The 21534-nt window shown below is 42.6% G+C and overlaps 1 protein-coding gene across 1 annotated transcript in view; it reads left to right on the top strand.

Moving 5' to 3' along the window:
- The window catches only part of SUCLG1 (succinate-CoA ligase GDP/ADP-forming subunit alpha), a 33605-nt gene extending 32835 nt beyond the window's left edge, over positions 1-770 (top strand). The window contains exon 9 of the mRNA XM_007118213.3: positions 521-770. Within this exon, the coding sequence (XP_007118275.1) occupies positions 521-547 (27 nt within the window). The 3' untranslated portion in view covers positions 548-770. The remainder of the gene's footprint in view (positions 1-520) is intronic.
- The last annotated feature ends 20764 nt before the right edge of the window (positions 771-21534 follow it).

Here is a 21534-nt window from a genome sequence, read left to right as displayed (position 1 = left end):
TGCTGCGTTCTAATTGTTGCAGTCTAGAGAAAAGTGATTTTCAGTGTTGTTTCCTTTTCATGTATCTCTGAGGTTCTTGACGTTTGGTTTAAATCTGAACTGAATCTGTGTTCAGTTTTATTCTCTGAGAAACTAAACAAATCCATTGCCTTATTAAAAGGGCTGGTGTGTGTCACGTATAGCGTTAAAGGTTTGGATAAGCACAATCAGGTTTGTCAGCTCCTAATGATAACGCTGCCATAGAAAACAAGCATAATTCAAAGCCTCTCAGCCCCGGCGTTTAGGAGACAAAGTTGAAGCTCCGCATCTAGCTTAGTGAAATTCAGACTGACATGCGCGCATTTGAAAGCTGTCATTTTGTGTTCAATCGCCTCATCCCGGTACATTTTACTTCTATAATTTTTGGTTGCTCAAAGGATCCTAAAAATAAGAGGTTTTAGAATCATTTTGACCGTGAATGTAATTTGGATTTTTAATCTTTTTATCCTCTCTCTCTTCTCCCTCTCTTCTGTTCCTGAAGGAGTTTGAAAAGAGGAAGATGCTATGAAAGAAAAACAAATGAAATGTTCCCTAAACCTATGGGCGAATCACTGTAGCAATGTGATCCGGCGGCCGTTTGCTTCTGTCATCCACTGACTGTCCACCCGCGCACCTGTTGCTGGTCTTGCAGCACAATGGGAAGCCAAAGCGAGTAGAGTGTCCTACACTGAGATGTTTTAACCTCACTGAATGACAGAGACAGCCAATAAATCCACCACTTGATTTGAAAATGGTTTTGGAGGCTTTTTATTGTTCCACCGTGGGGCTGGGGGGAGTGGGAGAAATGGAGGGGTGTGTGTGTGTGTGCACGAGCCTGTGTGCACATGCGCGTGCATATATGTGTGTTTCAGTGGGCTCTGTAGGGGACATTGTAACAAACTTTTGAGAGAATGGGTGTAAACATTTCAGTTTGGCTTTTATTATAGAGTGATTTTACATCTCTTTGAATTACATTTTTCTCATGTGTACATATAATCGTCCCCATCTTATAGGATAGTTTTGAGGATCAGAGATAAATATATTAAGTCCCTGACACGTGATAAGGCAAACTAATTGTTGTCGGTGCCACCATTATCATCATCGCCATCACTAGGATTTGGGCAGGAGCTCATCCATGTTTCAGTTTTTGCCTAATTGGGAAATGGAAGGTCTTCAACGATGCTTTGTTTTTCTGTGGTTCTGCGGAGTGCTCTCCCCTTCCCCACCCAGAGCCTCCGTTTCTTTGTTTGAGGTTTAAGACATTTCACTGCAAGAAAGCAGGAGAACTATTATCCATCCTTTTGTTTAAAGCGGAGCTTGTTAACAGGAAACGATTCCAGTGGAGAGAAAAAATATTCTCATATTGTGTAACTTCCCTGGAAGAAACAAGAGCTTCAAAAAATAGAAGGCGAAACACCTCAAGAAGGCTGTCTGGGGAGCCCTTCCTGGGGAAGGGAGATGAGTAGGTACCTGAGGGCTGGGGAGGTACCAGCCATGCAAAAAGGACTCACACCCAGGCGAAGGCAGGGAGCCAGGAAGAGCTCCTTTTGAGGAGGTGCCTGGGGACAGTGACCCTGGGAGGGGCTGGAGGAGGTCTTGGGGGGCTGGGAAACAGGTGTCTTGGGAGCTCCCATAACCATGCGCAGCCTGCTGAGACACAAAGAGCAGGTGTTGGGAGATGTATTCACAGCCCAAGGATTCTGCCTGGGCCACGGGCCACGTCATGATCGGCTTTGGGTCAAGTAGACTTTAGTTCCTGCTCATAGCTGTTTCCTTGTCTTGAAAGTGGGGATCATGACCCCCATCCCACAGGGTACCTGGGTAGAATATACATTATGCGTGTGTGACAGTGGACTCGGCCAGGGCCTGGTGTCACTCCATAAACTTGAACTTGCCTCCTCCTTGTGCTCAGGGTCACCCAGGTGACATGATGGCCGAGGAGGACGGCACTTCCGGTCTCTCTGGTTGGCACCTCCAACCCAAGGTGCCTCCAGGGCAAACATATCCTTCTTTTGTCTAACTGAGGCTTTGTGACAGGGACACAATCCAGAGGAGGGGCAGGTGACCCTAACACATCCTTTTGAGGGTCCACCCCTGATTCCAGGCTGCTCCAGGCCTGGCTCAGCCCCCAGTTCTGTCCCCTAAACACCCATCCCAAGACAACCCCTTCTCCGGTCTCACCTCCAACCCAAGGTGCCTCCAGGGCAAACATATCCTTCTTTTGTCTAACTGAGGCTTTGTGACAGGGACACAATCCAGAGGAGGGGCAGGTGACCCTAACACATCCTTTTGAGGGTCCACCCCTGATTCCAGGCTGCTCCAGGCCTGGCTCAGCCCCCAGTTCTGTCCCCTAAACACCCATCCCAAGACAACCCCTCCCTCCTCACACCTCAGGTCCTAAGCAGGAAGCTCAGCGCCCTCTTGATTCTTTCTCCCACTTTCCATCTTCCCTCCCCCACCTTCCCTCTCCACCCCTCCCAGCGTCTTGAGAAGCCACTCTCTCGTCTCACTTCTCTCCCCTCCTGCAACCACTGCTGCCTCTGGTCTGAGCAGCTCAAACATATCTGAAGGATATTCAGTTCTGGTTTTTCTGATGTCATTTTTACAAATGAAAGGTGAAAGTTCAACTCATGACCCCAGTGCATTTTAAAAGCTTTTATTACAGAAACTTTCAAACATTTACAAAATGGTTATGATATTATAATAAACTCCCATGTACCCATCACCCAGCTTTGATAATTACCAACATTTTGCTATCATTGTATGATCCGTACCTCCATCCATTCCCCCCAGTGTTTTTGTTGTGATAGTTATTTTGTCGAGGTAAAATTTACATACGCTGAAATGCATGTCTTAACTGTGCGTATTTGACAAATGGATGAAGGTATGTAACCACACCCTCTTGAGGATATAGAACATTTCCTTCATCCCAGGAAGTTCCATCTTATCCCCCCAACAGGTAACCTGTATTTTTATTCATCTTAGATTAGTTTTTGTCTGTTTTAGAATTTTATGTGACGCTAATGAGACAGTATGTAGTCTTTTATGTTTGGCTTCTTCCACCCAGCATGATTTCTGTGATGTTCATCCAAGTCAGTGCTTGCATCGGTAGTTCATTTCTTTTTATTGCTGAATTCTGTTCCGTTGTATGGACATAGCACAATGTGTTTACCCGTTCTCTGGTTGTTGGCCCTTTTGAGTTGTTTCCAGCTTTTGGCTGTGGTAGATTAAGGTGCTATGATCTTTTATGTGCAAGTCTTTCTTGAACATAAACTCTGTTTTCTTAGATACTAGGAGTGGAATTGCTGGATGAAAATTTCTCCCCAGCAAAATATAAGAGTCTGGTGTTCTACATCTTCATCAACATTTGGTGTTTTTTATCTTTTAAATTTTAGCTATTCTAGTAAGGGGTGTGAGGGGTATTAATTAACATTTCCCTGGAGAAAAATGATGTTGAACATTTTTCAATGTGTTTATGTTTTTGGTATTTCTTCCCTTGTGAGGTGTCTTTTCAAGTCTTCTATTTTCTATTTCTTTGGTTTTTTGTTTCTGAGTTCTGACAATTCTTTATATATTCTAGATACAAAACCTTTCTCAGATAGATAGTTTATGAATATTTTCTCACACTCTCTGACTTGCTCACTTGTTTTCTTATTGGTGTCTTGATGAACTAAAGTTTTTAATTTTGATAACGAGCAACATACCTGTTTTTCTTTTCTGTTTACTGCGTTCTGATCCTAAGACATGTTTGTCTACCTCAAATTCATGATGATATTCTGTTTTCCTATAAAAGCTTTATTATATTAGGTTATACATTTAGTTCATATATCAACCTCGAATCAATTTTTGTTCATGGTGTGGGGAGGTAGAGTCAAGGCTGAATTCTTTTCCTGATGGATATTCAAGTGGGTCTAGCAATATTGTTGAAAAATCCTTTTTTTCTTTTTTTTTCCTATTAACTTACTTTCATGCCTATGTAGAAGATCAATTGGCCATAAACGTACAGGTCTATTTCTGGACTCTCTACTAGGCCTTTTGTAACACCGTATAAATTTTAGAATAAACTTGTTCATTTCTATAGGATGATGATTGAGATTGAGTTAATTAAGTTTTATAGCTTATTTTGAAAATGGTTGCTGGTTATCAGTATTGAGTCTTTCATATTCCAATTTTTTCTTGCAAAAATGTATAAGCATAAATTGAGTTTTGTACATTGACCCTCTACCCTAAGACCCTGCCAAAGGAATTTATTAGACCTAGTATTTTTTAAAAATAGATTTCTTATTTTTTTAATATAAAATTTGTTATGAATAGAGTTTTACTTCTGTTCCAGTCTTCATGCCCTTTTTCTCTTTTCCTTGCTGTATTGTACTTACTCAGCTACAGTGTTGAATAGGTGTGAGAACAGATATCTTTGCCTAGTTTTCAATCTTGAGGATATTTTTGTGTGTTTCACCATTGAAGATGATGCTAGCTCGAGGATGTTCATAGATGTCCTTCCTTTATCACATAGGGGAAAAGTTCCCTTTATTCTAAGAGAGCCGAATGTTTTTGTTGTTTGTTTTTTAATTGTGAATGGGTGATGAATTTTGTCCACTGATTCTTCCGAATCTATTGAAATGTCTGTATGATTTTTTTTCCCCTTTATTTGGTCAATTTAAATGTTTGACTTTTAAACGTTAACTTGTATTTCTTTTCACAACTGCTGCTTGGTTATGATCTTACCCTTGCCACATGTTGCTGGAATATTTTGCTGATATTTTGTTAAGGATATTTGTCAAAACTTTATTTCCTTGTAATGTCTTTGCCAGGTTTGGTATCAGGATAATATCGCTTTTAGACAGTAATTGGGAAGTTTTCCTTTTTCCTCAATTTTCTGAAAGAGTTGGTGTAAGATTGCCATTGTTTCTTCCTTAGACTTCACAGGTTTATTCTTGAACTCTTCACACCCTCTTCAGGAGGCTGTGGTGAGGGCTAGGCTCTTTCTGAGAGGAAGAGCAGGGTACTGTCAGCCCAGGAGTAAGAATCAGTCACCCCTCTTCTGGAATCCTACCGTAGCCTCAGAGAAATCCTCACCAGGAAACCTTGCCCTTCAGTTCCCTCCCCAACCCTTCCCCCACGTCAGGCCGAGATGCGGCTCCCCACTGCCCGTTCGACAAGCCCTGCTGTAGTTCTGCATCTCCCCACTGCTCCAGGTCCGGCTGTTGCCAACTCTGAAAACTGCTCTGTTTCATCTACGTGGACCCAGCACATCCCAGCTCTTCAGGAAGGGCCTGGTCTTCACAGTCGCTCACATCAGCAGTCTTTAAATAATGTTCTAGACAACCAGAATGACAACTGTCCCCCTGGGAGGAATTCTGGGCTGTGGTCCTTGCGTGGGGGGAGCACAAGCACTGCCCAAGTCAAAACCTGACGTGGAGGGAGTGAGGGCAATCAATGCCCTGACCTCACACCCCTCCTGTTCTCTGTTCTCCTGCCGGCAGGAGGACTGGCTGAATCCAGCTGGAAGACAGAGGGTGGGGAGCTCAGATGATGCTGTGCAGAGTACAGCCTCCTGGGGGCACAGACCAGGGCAGATCAGGGTGGAGGAGGGTGGAGAAGGGATCCAGACGGTCCCATGGAGGGGTAGTCAAAATTCCATCCATCCCGACTCTCACACTTGGGCAATATCTGGCCAAGACAGCACAGGTCCCTTTTGGGGGGAAGTCGGGGAGAAACTAGCTATCAGGTACATGGTAGGTCAGCACGGGCACATTTGGAGCAATACCTGATGCCGCCAGGGACATCCTTAGTGGAATTTTGTGTTGTACCCTATACCAAGCGGTATTCCCCAGGAAAGAAATTGTTAATTGTTGCTGTGTTCTCTGAGGTGTTGACAGATAAAAGGGCCATTCTAGGTGAGTATATCATCATATTAGTGTCTCGTGGGATGGTGAAGACAGCTTGAGGATGTTAAGGGGGTGAGGGTTGCAGCTATAGATGAGCACCCTGGGGCTCAGGAGGTGAAGGGTCTGGGACCTGGGAGGGGAGAGCTCAGGAGGTTGGGCCGACACTGTATCTTCGGAGAGTCCAGGACTCACGTGCTGTAGTTTCAGAGTCTTGGTGGCAACCGTGCAGTTGTGAGTTCCTTGGTCCCAGGCTACTCTCTGGAAGGCTTTTCAAAGTGGTTCTCTGGAAGTCACCCAGCAGGAGTATTTTGCCCAGGGCACAGTGGGTAGGATGGGACTCGTGCCTGAGGCTGATAGGCTGGTAGCACTGGCCAAGGAAACAATTCTCTTTGTGTGGTTTCTAGGCAGGTTGCCTCTGTCCCTTGTTTCCTGGATGACACAGAGAAGCTGTGACAAAGAAGATCGGAAAAAGATTGATCTAGCCTCATTTTTCAGGTGGGAAAGCTAAGATTCTTGGAGGTAAAGGCTGAAATCACAACCAAGTTGGTGGCAAAACTGAAATTTGAACCCAGGTCGCCTGTGCTGGCCCCCAGACCTGTGTTTCACTTGAGGGTTGTAAGGAGGGCATGGGAGCTCGTCATCACCAAGCAGTTTAGAGGTGATAGGAGGTGCTTGGAATAGATAGCTTTTTCAGGGATATTGAAGGCACAGAAAACAGTTATTCAAACAATTGCCACTGTGACCCACTGCACCCTCTGAATTTTACAAACAAGAGGGATAGGCTTGCCCTGGCAGGGGGCATGGTCAGAGTAAGATCTATGGCCATGAGACAGAGGAAACCTGGAGGGCCAGGCACCAGTTAGAACCTTGTTTTTGGCTTCTGTGGCACAGAGCTTGACTCTTCTCACTCATGTGCTGACTACAGACAGTTGAGATGGGTGGTTCAAGGTGGTCTCCACAGCCTAAGGAAAGGCCACTGGAAAAGGAACTGTGGTTCCTTATAAGTTTCTTTATCAGGAATTCCATCAAAGTTCTAGCAGGCTGGGCATCTGTTATCAGCTCTATCAGATCTGGAATTGCTCAAGATCAAAAGCCTGGTTAGGTATGCTGTAATTAGAGAGAAATTTGATCTGACAGTGTGGAGGTCAGCATTCATGGCTTTTACTCCAATAAATGTGTTCTATCTTTGAACAACTTTTTAGCTCATTAGGATTCTGATCTGGAAAGGAAAACATCTCAACTGCTGAGTTAATAATGATTCACTATGCGAGAACTTTAATTTTGACATTGGCGTGGGTAGGGAGGCCTCTGCTGTGTGATCTTGTTCGTCTTTGGTGAGTCCCAGCAGCTAGAGAAGGAATAAGCAGTAATCCAGAGAAGAGTGTGTCACTTCAGCAAGGCACCTGCAGGTGACAGGTTTCCAGGGATGGGGTGAAGAGGAGGAGATGCTGAGCCCAGAAAAGTCCCCTTGGGAACAAGAGTCATCCTCAAACATCATCCCAGACTGGACAGCGCACAGTCAGTGTATGATGGTGTTGGCCAAGTAAGAACTTTTCTGCTCTCCTGTTCCAAGCCCAGAAGGGTTACAACAGCAGCTGGCAAGTGAGGAAAATGGGGATGGTGAAGCCAACTCCACCTCCTCCGTGACAGCTGACTTCCTGCCTGGAGCAGGCCCTGGGCCTGGTGGGGGAGGGGGTGGGGATGGTGAAGGTCAGAGTGGTCAGCAGCCTTACCTCTGAGTGGAAATGATTGATTATTACTTGGAATTACTAAATTCTGAAGCAATTTCGTGATTTAAATTAGTATTAGGGTTCTGAATCTTTTAATTGTGAATAAAAAAGTCATTGGGGCAGGATAAAAAAAAATAGCCCCCTGTTAGTTTTCTGCCATAACCAACTACCACAAACTGGGTAATAAAACAACAGGAGTTTATTCTTTCACAGTTCTGGAGGCCAGAGTCTGAAATCAAGAGGTCGGCATATCTGCTCTCCCTCCGGAGGCTCTGGGGAAAGATCGCCAGCTTCTGGCACTGTTGGAATTCCTTGGAGTTCCTAGGCTTGTAGCTGCATCACTCTGATCTCTGCCTCTGTCTTCACATCTTCTCCTCTTCTGTCTCATGTCCCCTGGGTCTCTTATAAACATACTTATCATTGGACTTAGGCCCCCGGATAATCCAGGATGATCTCTTCATCTCAAGAGACTTAATAATATCTGAAAGACCCTTTTTCTAAATAGCATTCACATATTCCTGGAACTAGGCTGCTGAGCTCTTTGTTTTCTTTGAGGGGGCACCATTCAGTCCATGACACTTCCTAAAGTCGTCTTGTGAGTGCATCCTGTGAGTCATGCTTATTCAATCCAATGGGACTTGGGAATAGATAGAGGAGCAGGGCCTGGTGTTGTTCCCAAATCAAACTTGGGTTTCCTCACCTGAATACAGTAAAGCCAATCTACTGACACTGAGTTGTGGTGAAGGAAAGTGCAGCCTTTATTGCAGGCACCAAGCAAGGAGTCCAGGTAGCTAGTGTTCAAAAGACCCAAACTCCCCTATGGCTTTCAGGGAAAGGTTTTTAAAGATAGGGTAAGGGAGGGAGGTTTTGGGGTGCATGACCAACTTGTGGACATTCTTCTGATTGATTGGTGGTGAGATAATTGGGAGTCAAGATCATCGACCTCTGGCTCCTTCCATCTGGGGTCTACATGCTTGTGGGCAGCATACAGTTAACTTCTTCCACCTGGTGGGTGTTTCAGTATCTGCAAAACAGCTCAAAGAACAAGGCTCAGAATATTATCTATAGTCCTTGAGGAGGAACTAAAGGTCCTTGACTTTGTTTAATGGCTACACTATTATTATTTTCTCTTGCTTGACTGTTCTCCTTTATTTCTGCATGTTCTCACTTCTCTGATTAAATTTCTCTGATTTATTCTTTGGAAATTGGGGAAGGCCTAGGAGGCTAAATTTTTTCTACAAATAAGAGGCAGGTGGAGGACATGTGGGGGTCTGTCCCAGGAAGGCCCCATAGGTTCCTGCTTGCTTACAAGGTCTGGGTTTGCACCTTATTCTGAAAGCCTCAGGGAGGCACTGCGGGTCAGGTATCTTTTCAGTGTAGCAGGAGGGGGACAAAACTCTGGGTCAATGGACTCCGCGTGGGAGCATGAGGGAGTTGCTGTTTGTTTGATTCATCTTCCTTTTTAATATTTCTCAATGAAATGTAGACAAGGTCATCAGCTGAAAGTGAAAGTGGGGGAGGGTTAAGAGGAAGTAGAATGTGAAAATGTCCTTAGGAGAACAGAGAAGGGAGCCAGGTCAGGTCTGTATTGGCCACACCTCCACTAAGTACTCACAATTGTTTCCCTGACCCAATCTCTCTTCTGTATTGATCTTCACACCTCTCCCCATTCTCTGTTCTTGCTCAAGAACATTCAATGAGTCCCTATTAAGAGAGTGAAGGGCTTCCCTGGTGTCTCAGTGGTTAAGAATCCACCTGCCAGTGAAGGGGACATGGGTTTGAGCCCTGGTCCCGGAAGATCCCTCATGCTGCGGAGCAACTAAGCCTGTGCGCCACAACTACTGAGGCTGCACTCTAGAGACCACAAGCCGTAACTACTGAGCCCGCATGCCACAACTACTGAAGCCCATGCACCTAGAGCCAGTGCTCCACAACAAGAGAAGCCAGAGCAACGAGAAGCCAGCGCACCACAATGAAGAGTATGCCCTGCTCACCACAACCAGAGAAAAGCCCGCGCGCAGCAACGAAGACTCAACACAGCCAAAAATAAAATAAATAAAATTTATTAAAAAAAAAAAAAAAGAGAGTGAAGTTGACACTCCAAAGCCTAATAAGACCCACCAGGATCTGGGCCCCGATAGTTTCCCTGCTTTTTGATCTGTTCAAGGGATTGTTCGTCAGAGAAACCAGGGGTGGCAATTTTCTCCTGTAAAGAACCAGATAATAAATATTTTAGGCTTTGCCAGTTGTAACTCTCCGTGGTGACCACTTAATTCTGGTGTTGTAGTGAGAAATCTGCCAGGGACAATTTTAAACAAGTAAGCAAGGCTGTGCTCCCGTCAAACTTGGTCTGCTGAGAAATTTGAACGTCCTATAATTTTCACGTGTCACAAAATATTTTTTGATTGTTTTCAACCATGAAAAAATGTAAAAACCATTCTGAGCTTGCAGGCTTTACAAACACATGGGAGACTGGATGCGGCCCTTGAGCCATCGTTTTCTGAACCCTGAGACAAACCACATGTGTTTCACTCTGACCACCCTGCCTGTCTAAGATCCATCTTCTTGTAAATTAAATCTGTCCTATACTTTAACCTAAATGCTTGCTCCTCCTTTTCATCAATATTCTCAATCCCCCACCTGCCCCAAATCTCATGGGTTCTATGCTGGCATTTGACTTCCTGTAGCCCAAATTGTCTGTGCTTCTCTTTCTGTTCAGCTGGGCCTCTTCTTTTTTTTTTTCTTCAGTCTTTTCTATCTTGTGCCTCCTGAGCAGACTGTCTATTCTGAAGAGCAGAGCTTGCATTTTATGTCTCTGTGTGTCTCCTGCAGTCATGCCCCACACTTACTTGGTGCTCAATAAATATTCAAGAAAAAAAATTTACTTCTAAGACCCTATTCTGCAAGGCTCAAAGGGATTATTTTATGTGCAAAGTTCAGAAATAAAAAAGCCAAACCCCAGCAAAACTGCTTCCTTCTGCATTCTTCATTTTGATGATGTCTCTAAGGTGTGGTTTTCTATATTCTTTATGCTCCTAATATACTCCGAATTACCTTACATTTCTGTTGTATCTAATAGAAAGGAGGTGCCATGTAAGGGTACAAGGCCTCCGGTCACCTAGACTCATACACCAAAACCTGTCTGAGTGATCTCCAAAACAGACTATGTCAGACATTTTATTAAAGGCTTTTACCTTGTACTAGACAATTATGCACCATAAAGTTAATTCACACTGGAAGGAAGCAACAGGAATTTTGAGTGTGTTGAATGTAATTCAACCAACTGGGACAACGGTGATTAGGACTACAGTGGGTGAAACGACAGTATGTTATTCTGATCCAGGCACTGTTTGGAGGTCACTGAACAGATGTTATTTGAGATACTGTTGTACTCTGGGAAGGAAGGAAATGGAGGAAAGAGAGAAAATAGCAGATGATTTTGAATGTTCTAAATTCTGTGCCGAAGGTATTTAAACCTATAACCTCTCCACCCCACATCCACGTCAGAGACATCCAAAGTCAATCTGTTGAAACTTCAGCTTGAACTCAAATTAGCCTACGCACTATTTTTGCACAGTAGATAATAATACTAGTTGAGGATGTGTCTCTCTCTAAAAGCATTTAAAAAAAAAATGAGTGCTGACCCAATATTTTCCCTTTTCTCTCAGTCATTATTGCCTGAGTTATTCCAGGGCAGTGGCTTACTCAGAATCAGCCCATGGGAATCCAGCCTTCAATGCCATAGCCGAATCCTGCTCTTAGTCTTCTGCTGGAAAAGACAAACATCACACACCCGAAAACCCATGTGCAGAAATTCTGCCCCTCTTTTCTCACCAGGATTTATCTGCCTACAAAATCTAAATAGTTGCTAAGTACTAAAATGTCTTACACAGAGGAGCAATATATATATATACATAACACATACTACATAATAAACTATAATATATAATAAACTATATAATATATATATATATAATCTGCAAAGATGCAGCAAGTAGCAGAATGCTGGAGATCACACCATTTCTCTCACAAGGCAGTCTTTCTATGAGATTGCTGAACAGTCTTCGAGACTGTTCTGCTTTTATAGGATTCTTGAGCAGTCTTCAAGATTGTTCTACTTTTATAGAACTTCATCCTCTCTGGGAGGTCATTAATTGTGGTGACCAGGTCACTGCCCTAGACTTACTAAGGGGACCTAAAACCTTCTCGTACTTGAAAATTGCTAAGGCAAATGTAAGATGCTCAATCCATGAGGCGAACAAGTGTATCTATCTAATTCACAGCTGTAGCCCTGGAGTCTAGTATAGAACCTAGCACACACTAGATGTGAAATACATATGTCTCCTTGGGTCATGCTCATAGCCTACTAAGTACTCTATAATTTTCAATGAAAGATAATACATTTTAGACTTAACCTAGCAAATACATGCATATTTGTTCAATGGGCAAATGAATCTTGATATTAGTGCTTTCTTTGGGATGCTGGCTTGAATGGATATGCATATGGTTAGAAAGGGGTGTAAGTCTTAATTAGGGAGTTGCATGGCAGGCTCCCCCTGCACCGTGCTGCCCCCTACGCCCTTCCGCCTCCAGGCAACAGGAGAAGCAGAATTGGAACAAGGTTGTGGACAGATTTACCACAAAACCAGCCAAGCTTAAGCCTCAAGCCTCTTATTTGCCCCTGCCCTTCCAAGGCTCTTCCAGGGCCCCTGACAAGTTTATGTTCCCCATCCTGCATTCTTTTCATAAACTTCAGGTCCCACCAAACTTGGTCCTGCCTGGGGAGCTTCTCATTAGCATCCCTCTTTGATTTCCAACACATCTGTTTTGATCAACATGTATTTCAAGCCTCAGTTCAAAAGACCCTGCATGTGTGACCATTTCCTGGACTCCTCTACCTACCCCCTCTCCCACCTCCATCCACCTCACTCACAGCCACGATGCCCACCTTCCTCTGTGTTTTGTAACATGCCAACCTCTTTCCCAGCTCTGGGACGCCCCCATCTTATTCTCTCTGCACCTCTGGCCCACAGGCACATTCGTAGCCTGACGTGGTCCTTCCCGGCTATTCTTTAGGTCTATCTTCTTGGATCTCTCAAGGTAGGTTTCAACCCCTCCTTGCCCTTGTTAATTCTTTCAGAGAAGCAGTCCGCTTGTTTCCACCCTTGAAATGAGCACGCACATTCGGCTTAGAGTTATTTGCATGCTGCTCTGTTAATGTCCGTCTCCCCTGTAGACGGCAAGGTTGATGAAAGTAGAGATAACTTGCTTTGTTCACCCACATTTGCCATTTTAGACTTGGTGCCTGGAACACAAGGTGCCCACATTGAATATTTGATGAATAAATGAACAGGTGCTCCCATCTGTGAGTAAAAAATCACACTGTGTTATGGCTTAATTTTTTTAAAAAATTATTTTATTGATGTATAGTTGATTTACAATGTTGTGTTAATTTTTGCTGTACAGAAAAGTGATTCAGTTATACATATATATACATTCTTTTCCATATTCTTTTCCATTATGATTTATCACAGGATATTGATTCTAGTTTTTGGTGCTATACAATAGGACCTTGTTGTTTATCCATCCTCTATATAATACTTTTCATCTGCTAATCCCAAACTCCCAATCCACCCCTCCCCTACCTCCTCCCCCTTGGCAACCACAAGTCTGTTCTCTACGTCTGTGAGTCTGTTTCTGTTTCCAAGATAAGTTCATTTGTGTCATATTTTAGATTCCACATATAAGTGATATCATGTGGTATTTGTCTTTCTCCTTCTGACTTACTTCCCTTAGTATGATAGTCTCTAGGTCCATCCATGTTGCTGCAAATGGCGCTATTTCATTCTTTTTTTATGGCTGAGTAGCATTCCATTGTGTATATATATACCACATATCCTTTATCCATTCTTCTGTTGATGGACATTTAGGTTGTTTCCATGTCTGAGCTATTGTGAATAGTGTTGCTGTGAATATAGGGGTGCATGTGTCTTTTTGTAGTATAGCTTTGTCCGGATATATGCCCAGGATTGCTGGATCATATGGCAACTCTATTTTTAGTTTTTTGAGGAACCTTTAATACTGTTTTCCATAGTGGCTGCACCTATTTACATTCCCACACCCTCTCTAGCATTTGTTATTTGTAGATTTTTTAATGATGGTCATTCTGACCAGTGTGAGGTGATACTTCATTGTAGTTTTGATTTGCATTTCTCTAATAATTTAGCAATGTTGAGCATCTTTTCATGTGTCTGGCTTAATTTTTGTTTATTTTGTTTGTTACATTATGATTTCACTGCACATTCCTGCTCTTAGAAAACAGAGACCACATATTTTTATCATTTGTATCAGGCACATAGATAAGTGCTTAAAAACATAACAATTTTAAAAACTATTGCAGGCCACACAGTCCATATATAGTGACAGTTTGCTCTGAGCTATCTGGAGCCTCCACAGTGTGCTTGGTTTGATTTCTGCTGGAGAAGAAACAGCGAGCAGGGGAGAGACTCGGAGCCCATGCTCTCCTGCTTTCTGCTCCTGTCCTTATGGGTGATGGGCTTTAGAAGTAGGAGGCAAGAAATCCTGTTCCCTTTGTTGTCAGCTCTAAAGAGCATCTGAAATACTGCAGCAGTGATGCTCAAATTGGGCACAGGAGGATTTCTGGGGAAGCTTTGAAATAGCACTGCTGCTTGCATCTCACACCAGATCAATTACAGCAGAAACTCTGAGGTGGGGCCCACCACTGAGATGTTTCAAAAACTCCCAGGTGAGAGAGAAAGACAAATACTGCACGATATCACTAACATGTGGAATCTAAAAACAAAGTCGAACTCAGAAACAGAGGGCAGAATGGTGGTTGCCAGGGGCTAGGGGTGAGGAAGGGGAGATGGTGGTCAAGGGGTATAAACTTCCAGTTAGAAGATGAGTAATTTCTGAGGATCTAACGTACAACATGGTGACTATAGTTAATGTACTCTATCATATACTTGAAATTTACGAAGAGAGTAGATCTTAAGTGTTCTCACAACACACACACATACACATACATATACAAAGGTAAATTATGCAAGGTGATGGATGTGTGAATTAACCTGATTGTGGTAAATATTTTACAATGTATATGTGTATCAAGTCATCACATTGTACGTTTTAGATATACACAGTCAACTATAGTGATGACCAATTTAAGTTTTCTGTGACAAACAAGGAGAGAAGCTTTGCTCCCAGGCTATGATCCATTTTTTTCTTCACACAGGTATGGAAGGAATGACCCTAAAGAGCCCCTGTGACCTGGAAAGCTCCGGAAGAGAAATAAGGCTTTGGGACCTGGAGTTTCTCATTTGATTCCCTAAACTCCTCCTCTTGGTGGGGCAAGCAGGATTTATGAGGTCTGTAGGCAGCAGAGCCATGGTGCTTTGAGACTTGATTATTTGGGGTGTCAGGCTATTCAAGAGAGACACGTCACTGGGAGAAACAGACAGAGATGCTAGGATTTTAGGTGCTCATTCAATTTGCAGTCAGGAGGCCTGGGTTTGCTTCTCAACTTGGCTACTTACTGTGTGTGATTCTGGGCAAGTCACTCAATGGCCTGAGCCTCAAAATCCTCCTTTACTAAATGGGGATAATGATATATATCTCACTGGGTTCTTATGAGGATTAAACAGATACTATTTGTAAAATACTTAACATAGCAACAGATGCCTGGAATATACCCAGCAAATGGTACCTGTTGGTAAAAGTAAAAGCAGATGCAAGCTCTCTGAACTCTATGTGGCCAGGCTTAGGGTCCTTGACAGTAGGAATTATTTCACTGGTGTTTCTCTCTCCAGCTCCAATTGTGGGTCCTAATCATGCATGTGGAACTGAAAGGAGTGGGTTGCAGTTCTGCTTGTGGTGAGGCTGGGGAGGAAGTGAGAAATAAGACTCTTTAGGAAGATCCCAGTGAGCCGAGACCTGTTTCTAGCCTAGAGCAGTGATCTTCAACTTTAGTGTGTGTCTGAATCACCAGCAGAGCTGTTATAGCAGATGTCTGGACCCCACCCCAGACTTGCTGATTCAGTGGGTCTGGTGGGTAAACTCTGAGATACCTGCCCAGAGATTCCCCCTCCTGGTGTTCATGCCTTTGTGTGATCCCTTCCCCTTGAGTATGGACTGGGCTTAGGACTCATTACTAATGAACAGAATACAGCAAAAGTGGTCTAATATCACTTCTGTGATTAAGAGACTGTGGTTTCCATGATGCTCTACTTGTTGTGAACTGCCCAGTGGAGAGGACCCGGGTGGCAAGAAACTGACATCTCTAACAGCCAATGAAGACAAGAGGCCAGCCACCAGCCATGTGAGTGAACTTGGAAACACATCCTCCCTATGTTGAGCTGTGGGATGACTGCAGCCCTGGTCAGCATTTTGACTGCCTGTGAGAGACCCTGAGGCAGAGGCACCTGGCTAAGCCACGCCCAGATTCCTGACCCATAGAAACTGTGAGGTAATAGATATTTACTGTTTTAAGCCATCAAAATTTGGGGTAATTTGTACAAAGCAATAGGTAACTAATATAGTAGATCTAGAGTGAAGCCCAAGAATTGCATTTTTAACAAGTTCCTAGATGACGTTGATGCCACTGATCTGGGAATCACATCTGGAAACTACTGGCTTATTATGCTAGGATCATTTTGTCTTTGGCTTCCCAATGACTGATCATTTCAGGGTAACTGAAGCATCATTTGAATGTATTTCTCAGAGGATAGGGCTGGTGAACAGTATGAATCCTGCTCTCTCTGCCTTGATTTATCCTCTCCACCAGTTGCATCTACCAACTCAAAAGTTGCTTTCTTGGACCAGCCTTCCCTGGTTATTAAATTCAAGCACAGGACCAACTAGGGCTCTTGATGTGTGCTTTGGCCTGTAATTTTATTTCAGTAGATTAAAAAAATCTTTTCCCATCCAATATCTCATATAACTCTTTAGGAAATCAGGTGGGACAGATGATATTATTCTCATTCTAGAGGTAAGAAAGTGTAGTCACCAAGAGGTAAAGTGAGTTGTTTAATTACACAAGGAGATAGAGTCAGAGCTAGGATTAGAACTCATGCTTCCTGATTCCATGAAACCACTCTTTTCTAACTTTACCCTTCACTCAACCGCTATCGTTCTTATATTCAATGGCTATTTGCTATATTATGATCTCTAATCAGAGATCGGTGGTTGCAAGGAACAGAAACTCCTTAACTTTAGTTAAGTATTATGGAAAGTTATTAAAAGTTAGAAAGGCAATCTTCTCTTGATTTTTAATTTTAAAGGATGCATAGTTTGGAAACATGGGCGCTGAAACCAGAAATGGCAGGGAGAGACAAAAGTTACTTGTTATGTAAATCCCAGGCTCATCGGGAAGAAAGTGCCTACTAGAACTGTGGCTATTGGGATAGCAATAGAAGGACTACGGGGATGGGCTTTCTTCTTCCAATAGTATTTAAAAACAAACAAAAATAATAACACCTTGAATTTCTAATATTTCATTTCAAGCCTCAGTCAGAGAACTAGTGAGTTTCTTCTGCCCTGAGAGAATCTCTTATCTCTTGTTGCCAAGAGTTGATATAATCAAAGTCAGCTCCAGATTCTGATGTGGGTTTACAACACAGGTTGAGCTCATAGCCTCACTAGATCACATGCAAAAGTTGGAGCATTTGTGGGAAGAAGTTGGAACTTAAAATTGGGAATGACCACATTTGGGGGGATTTTGACCATTCAGAGAACCAAGAGAGAACTTCCAAATACTGCAGAGCTTCTCTTGCACCCAGAGCCTACATTTCCCAGCCTTTCTTTATCTTAGATTCTGCAAATGTCCTATCTTCCACCAAGCAACACACAACCTCATGAGACTTGGAAGACAGAGTGGACATAGAGAGGCAGATGCTTCCATTCTGGACGTGCTTATCAGGTTAGAGGCAGTGTGGTCCTGGAGCCAGGAGATGTGATGGCAGCTTCTTGTTTCCTCTGCTTTCTTTCTGGCACGGCAGAGCCTCCCTCAGAGGGTGAGTTCTGCTCTGTTCTTCTGCAAGTTACTCCTAAAATCTCAGCCTTGAGCCTGCCTTCCAGGTATTTCTGCCAGCCACCTAACAACACATAGTAAATTCTTTTCTGCTTAAAGTAGCCAGAGTGAATTCTGTCCTCTGCAACCGAACCTAGATACAGAGGGGTAATAAATTCATCGCCCATAACAACTGTAAGAGGAAGGCATATAGGCTCTGCTTGAATTCCTCCAGCGACGTTTCTTAGGTGTATTGGTATGTTTTGAACAAATTCCAATTATCAAAAAAAAATTTTATAGTTGTCTGCAATCTATCTATTTGTAACCTGAGCTCATTGATCTAGTTTCCTGTTAGCACATTGGTTGGATTTCCTGTTAGTTACTTGGACAAGAAAAGTCCTATCCAACCTAGAAACTCAAATTCCTCTACATGTTCCCTCTGTAACATGGTTCCTAGATTCCTTACCACTGTCTACAACTAGTTGAGAAAGAGAGAGAGAAGAGAGGAGAGGAGAGGAGGAAGTTTAGTTAGTCTTGGAGGGGACTGTTGAAATATCTGAATGTGGCAGAATGTGCTGGTATAAATCTTTATGTGGAAAAGAAAGGCAAAAAGGGAGTTGGATGAAGTATATGTGATTAAAAACCTTCTTATTTAATCAGTCCTGGTGCCAGCTCATATTTATTTTGTTAGCCTTACTGGAATATTTTATTTTTGCAGTAATTTATCTTTCATCTATTAGTCCATCTTTCCTTTGATAAATTAGTAATTCTTGGGTCATCCACTTGATGGAATGAATTTTATTATTTTACTTAAAGGGTAGTTACCCATATTGAAAAGAAATAAGAAAGGGGAATAGAAATTAAAAACAAATATAAAATTAGAGAGAATTAAATAACATGCCCCTGGTTATTTTTATTTCTCAAACCACTTTTCAGAAAATAGTTGTTTTTATGCTTATTGTCTGTCTTCCTTCACCAGAATGTACACTCCAGGAGAGCAAAGACTGGTTGATCCTTGCTGTATCTTTGGAATCTGGTCCAGGGCATTAAACAGAGTAGATTCTAAAAAAAAAAAAAAAATATATATATATATATATATATATATATATATAAATTTAATGAATAAATGAATGTTTGCAGACACAATGATAGAAAGAAAAGGGGGAGGTGGAGGAGCAGGAGAGAGACTGTTAGCTTCCTATCACTGCATAACAAATTATCAAAAATATAGTCACTTAAAGCAATGCACATTTATTATCTCACAGTGTCCATGGGTCAGGAATCTGGGGGACAATGCATGACTGGGTCCTTTGCTTAAGGTGTCAGCAGACTGCAGTTAAGATGTTAATTGGGCTGCATTCTCATCTGGGAAAATATCCACTTTTGAGCTTACTCAGGTTGTTGGCAGAATTTATTTCTTTACAGTATAACTGAGGAGCCCAGGGTCTTACTGGTTATTGGCTGGAGGCTGCTCTCATATTTTAGAGGCTGCCTTGTGGTCCCCTGCAACGTGGTTCTCCCATAGGCAATTTAGAACATGGCTGTTTGCTTCTTCAAGGCCAGCAGAGAACGTCACTTTCCAGTCTGCTGAGACAGGGTCTTATATAATGTAATACCATCATGGGAATGACATCACCTCTGTCATATTCTATTGGTTAGAAGCAAGTCACAGGCTCTGCCCACATTCAAGGGGAATGGATTATACAAGGATGTGGCTCATTGGGGATCACCTTAGTGTATGTCCATCACAGGAAACCAGGAGCCCAGAAACTGTCAAGGACAGAGAAAGTTGGCTTTTGTTTTTCAAACATTTTTTCTTCTTGTGAAATTCACCCTCCATCTCACAATAAGAATATCATGCAGCTCACAGATTCAGCTTTGGTGGCTCCCAGTTTTATACATTTTAGAAACTTTCAGAGTCTGGAATTTTTGGCTTGGTTAACGATTCACACTATTTCGAGTTCTTCCCTGGATTTTAATTTCTCTCTGGTGAAGAGGAAATTTCAAGACAGAGAAATTTATATTGGACCTGGGTCTATGGTACAGTACTTAAGAAGCAGAAGTGTCTTTGTTAACAAGATGGATAAAATTCCAAGCTGAGAATTTGGAGTACCCAGAATGTACAAATGTCTACCAGTGATTTAATAGGCGGTGTATTATGGTTGTGGGACTGGAATTTTCCCTCTGAGTGGCTTCATTTAGTAACCAATGAGTCTAGACTGGGCAGACAAGTTACTTAATGCGGCTCTGCAAAAAGACATCTCTAAATGCTGTGAAATATCTTTTAATTGCTTGTTTTGCTTCCATGTAGTTGAGTAATCAAAACATTAGTCCTTGACCTATCAAATGGGAGAGGGGCTTGCCTGCAAAGCCTGTGGGGATATATTTAAGAGTGTTGATTATATATATTTGGAAATCACAAGAAAAACAAAAGAACACATTGCCTATGAATACGTCAGAGGAGCCTGAAAAAGACCTAACATATTTAATTGAATCCAAGATGTCATCAATCGTAAGGCACACCATTATTTTATGGGCCACTAAGGAAGAAAAAGCAAAGCACTGGCAATTAAACAATGACAAGCTATTGATTGAAAGACTCATAACTCTTTCAGAGATATTAGTATGTGCAAAAAAGTGTGTCTTAAGATTGATGAATATAGTTGGTTTCCCAAGAGCAGACATACCTGAAATTGGCATTACCTAGAGGAAGCCCTGATTCTCAGCAAAGCTGGGGTCTTCAAGACCTCGGAATATGATGCTGACTACTCTGCTGTCACTAGGAAAATAAAACATTAGAGTTGGAAATGTCCTTAGGTGTCATGTAACCCAGCCTCCCCGCAATGGAAGGAAAAGCTGTCCCCCTACTTGTAACAGATGGTTTTCCACTCTCTGCCCATATGTTTTGAGTATTGAGTAATTCACTACCTCCACAGCATCTTGTTGCATTTTCAGTGTAATTGATCAGGTAAAGGGGTCCCAATTTAAACCTAACCATGGTTACCCAAATTCGACCATGTGTGAGAAAGTCTAGATGGTAAGTAGGGTGGGTGTCACCTGTGAAAGATAAAATAAGGCTCCTGTAGAGAAAGCTCATCCCGAGGGAAAAGGGACTGAGGCTGACACGGTGTGCCAATGACAGTGCCTTGGTTCATTCCTTCCTTCCTTCATTCAGTGAGAATACCTACCATGTGCCAAACTCTCAATCAATGACAGACACAAGTTCCCAGTTTCCAGTCCTTCCAACCCTAGTCTGGAAAATACAGGAGAAGAGCTCTGATTGGATGTGTTTGGCTCAGGTACCTGCATGTGGTTCAGTCTACCACCCCCAGGGATGCTATGATGTAGCACAGACAGGTCACTGGTCTTTCCCTCTTGTGTAACCTTCACACAGGGCGTGGTTTGGGTGCCACTGGGCACAGCATTGGGGGGTGTCAGCTGGAGATGAAGATGCACCATGACACATTGTTTTGCCTGAGACCTTAAAGAACCAGATTGACAGTGAGAGCAGAGGAGGTGAAAATGACACCACATGGTATCAGAAGGGCCTGTATTAATCACATCAGGGGAGACACCTTAATGGCCTCTCTGAAGTAGTTGGGGATGTTTGCAGTGGACCAGGACCTTGAGATTTCCATCACAGAAAATTGAAGGACCCTTTGCACATTATTAGTCAGTGCTAAGAAACCCTGCTTTCACCACCTTAAAAGAAATCTGTTGAGAAGAAGGATTATATTTTTATCAGCTGTGCTCATTATAACCTACACCTTTCTAGTGGATCTTAATTGTCATTAATAAAGTATTAACATTTTACTAAAACTTTAATAACATATTAATAAAGTACTATTGTATTTTATTTATTCATATTTGT

This window comes from Physeter macrocephalus, chromosome 12, assembly GCF_002837175.3.
Source record: "Physeter macrocephalus isolate SW-GA chromosome 12, ASM283717v5, whole genome shotgun sequence".
Classification (NCBI taxonomy): Eukaryota; Metazoa; Chordata; class Mammalia; order Artiodactyla; family Physeteridae; genus Physeter; species Physeter macrocephalus.
Note: the sequence above shows the minus strand (reverse complement) of the source record. Positions and strands in the feature narration are given on the sequence as shown.